The sequence below is a fragment of the Etheostoma spectabile genome, chromosome 13 (assembly GCF_008692095.1).
Source record: "Etheostoma spectabile isolate EspeVRDwgs_2016 chromosome 13, UIUC_Espe_1.0, whole genome shotgun sequence".
Lineage (NCBI taxonomy): Eukaryota > Metazoa > Chordata > Actinopteri > Perciformes > Percidae > Etheostoma > Etheostoma spectabile.
Genome location: NC_045745.1, coordinates 26,312,748 through 26,316,142, shown reverse-complemented (window position 1 = coordinate 26,316,142; position 3,395 = coordinate 26,312,748). Strand labels below are relative to the sequence as shown.

Genomic DNA, 3,395 nt, shown 5'->3' with positions numbered 1-3,395 from the left:
TTCGTGTCTACACACACTGTCAACAGAAGTGCATTGACAACGTGCCGAATTGATCATCTGTATCAGTGTTATGTGGCAAGATGAGAAATAGGCAAAATAGGCAAAAGAGAAATCAGAGACCCAGATACAACAGCCCAAAGCCCCACAATAGAAAAGGAAATACTAAAATTGGAGGGGCTAATTTATTGAAGCAGCCTGTGGCAGCCAATGTGATCTACATTTAATTAGCCTAACTGTGAATTGATTCCAACTTATAGGTCAGTGCCCTTTCCTTAAATCCCTGTGATAAAATGGGACTTAAAATGCATCATCTGCTGTAGCTAGTGTGCGTAGGCCTACAGTGCCTTTTTGTAAAATAGCCTAGACCACTACCTTATTTTTACTACTTTAATTTTATTTATTTATTTTTCTCTTTGTGAGATTTATTTCATTCTAAAAACATGATGTTAGGATGAGGATTAGGAGGAAACAATCAAAAGCAAAACAATATTCCTTTTCCTCCTGTAGCATCCTGCCAGCAACGCCCTGTATCCCAGACCGGCGTGCGTACCACACACACACACGCACGCACTAACCGGTAAGGGGACATAACGGCTGCTACAGAATATCGAGCTGCTGCCGAAGCATCTGCAGCGCTGTTCTGCTGTCTTTTGTTGCATTCCAGATGTCAGAGACTAATTGTCATCAATACCACTGCTGAGGATGTGTGTGAGTATTTCGATGCGGGTTCGGATCGGATGGATTCAATGAAAGGAATAATCCTACCAAGGAAAAACATGACAGGCACCCTGTTCCCCTGACGAATCACTGGGATGCAATCGTAGTTTGAGGCCGGACAGGATTTTTTAAAATCCGGAGTTGCTGTGGTGAATGCGGGATGGTGTGCGCCGCACCCCGAGATATATTGATAAGGAGCACACAGCTATGTCCTTTAATGCCTCTCATCCGATCCGATTTTTTCATTGACACTGGCGCACAGTGAGCATCTTGTTGTTTTTTTACTGGCTGGGACTGTTTGGGGTAGCCTACCTTCGAATGTGGAGGGATTTTGCTGTAAAGGGATAAACTGAACACTGTTGCTTTTACCAAGAGAGGAGAACCAGGGCTGAGCTGCTCACCTGGTCATTTCAACACACAATAATAAGTATGTGCAATGTGTGCGTGTGCGTGTGCATGTGCAAGTGCATTACACAGTAGAACTTACTGGTGAAGCCTTACTGTAGCCTATATGTATCCTCAGAATCATTAATGACTCATCTCCCTTTAAAAAAGGTCACCTCTTCCCACTGCACTCTCATTTTCCAACCTAAATAGTGTCATGTTTTCATTCTGATCAGTTTGTTGGTAACAGGTGCTTTTGGAAGAGCTGGCAGCATTCCTCATCACCGTGAAGTCACTGCAGAGCACAGAGTCACCACACCACTGCAGAGATACATTTAATAACCATACTTCATCCCCTTACAGGAGACTTTTAATATGATGTGTGAGCTCACATGACATGGTTTTGCTTTGGGGCCACACATGACGGCCTTCAATCTGACTGAGAGGCAATTAAAGCCTGTCAGTGTTTTACTGAGTTTATATGCAAGCTGGTAATGGAAATGCACTAATGGTTGGGTGATCAATAGAAGCCATGGTCAATTTCCTTTACTGGCCTTCTTTACATGAGAAGATTTTACTGCACATATAGTCAAACATGGATGGTAGACAGAAACTGGAGATTACTGAAGACTGCATGGCATTGCATGGCAGCAGTGGACGTTTGCATACAGTGATTATGTGTTAATGATATGAGTTTTGACACACATTTTTAGTCTCTATTTCAGGTTTACTTTGTTTGTTTTGCCTCTAAAGATCAGTGACTGTGTCATATTTGTCAGTATTTACCACAGTACCCGTGATTTTGACTTGAATGGTGTCACAAAATTATATTTTGGATGAATGTGCCTGAACACATCACAACTTATGTTTGGGAGATGACTGGGTGTAAATATGTCACATGTATTTTAAAACACAAGTGTGTACATCTGTGTGTCACCATGATTTCTTTTATTTGCTTATTTCATGCCTGAATGTTCACAAAATAGGCCGTTTTGCCACTGTTTTCCTAACTATTTGGACAGAATCTGGTGGTTGTGTAGTTATTTTATAAATACTTATACTATGCGCAATTAATTTACAATAAAACACACCCCATTAGTTTTCCTGATAGCATTTAAACGTGCCTATCCATAAACTTTCAACTGATAATTACATTGCTCTTCATAAAATAGGCAACTTGATTCACTTTCAAAAACTCGTTAACTCAAACACAAATATTGACTTTTACCAGATTCATGTAAAAGTAACATGATCCTGGTGCTGTCACATGTCCTGACATAGGGAATCAATGTGTTTGAGTTTCAGATCATTGGTAAACTACTGTATCAGCAGTAACTACATAGTTTAAAAGACACTTTAGACAGGCCGCATTGTCTAGAAGGAAATCTATGTGAATCAGCAGTTTACGCATGCTGCAGGACTGAAACCAGATCCCGACTCCTCGCACTCAGACTCACATCCACCTCCACCGGCCTGTCCATGAAATAAGCTGCAATCAGATCATATCTAGCGTTTTATGTCTGCAGTCATTCTAAAATCATTGCTACAACACACCTTTGAGTCCACACATCTGCTGAGGCACCAGTTTTCTCTGGATCAGTCAAACAACTAGAAAACAGGAACCAAAAGCCATCAATGAAATGTTTATCTTGTTTATTGGCAAATGAAATGATTGACCCAAATATAATGCCTTTTCCATTTTCTTTCACGCATAAAACATACAGGGATATGATGCTTATTATTTGAAGCAAGAGATTGGAGTAGAGTTTGAAAACAATTGTAAAGACTGACATGTCTGTCCTGTTTTGCAGCCTTTCAGCATGGCGGAGAGGACACAGGAGCAGGGCTCGGTCAGCATCCCCATGGAGGAAACCAAACTCCATGGCGGCGCGCCTCCAGAGGTGCCACTGCTCACCCACTTAAAGAAAGTGGAGAACCACATCACTGAGGCCCAGCGCTTTTCCCACCTCCCACGCCGCTCTGCTGTGGACTTGGAGTTCAATGAGCTCTCGCACACCATCCGTGAGGGTCCCTGGTGGAGGAGGAGAGGTACTGCAAAGCTCAGTTCACATAGTAACCATGATGGATGGGCAAGCAAGAAAGCACCACCCATGATGATCAATATCTGGGGTGCAGGAATTTAAGAGGAGGCATTTAACAGCCTTTGTGACATTTAAGACAAATATTTGTTCCTTGGAGTTAGTCTGTCTCTCTTGCATTGCTTTATTGTTCTGGCACATGTATCCCAGCCCGGTATACACACACACACACACACACACACACACACACACACA

The 3,395-nt window shown here is 42.2% G+C and overlaps 1 protein-coding gene across 2 annotated transcripts in view; it reads left to right on the top strand.

Moving 5' to 3' along the window:
• The first annotated feature begins 545 nt into the window (after nucleotides 1-545).
• Nucleotides 546-3,395, top strand: part of abcg4a (ATP-binding cassette, sub-family G (WHITE), member 4a) — a 16,224-nt gene continuing 13,374 nt past the window's right edge. Inside the window, exons 1-2 of one of the 2 annotated variants that reach the window (XM_032534033.1) lie at nucleotides 546-1,144; nucleotides 2,913-3,150. In XM_032534033.1, the coding sequence (XP_032389924.1) occupies nucleotides 2,922-3,150 (229 nt within the window). In that variant the 5' untranslated portion in view covers nucleotides 546-1,144; nucleotides 2,913-2,921. The remainder of the gene's footprint in view (nucleotides 1,145-2,912; nucleotides 3,151-3,395) is intronic. The other variant, XM_032534032.1, reaches the window with a different exon arrangement.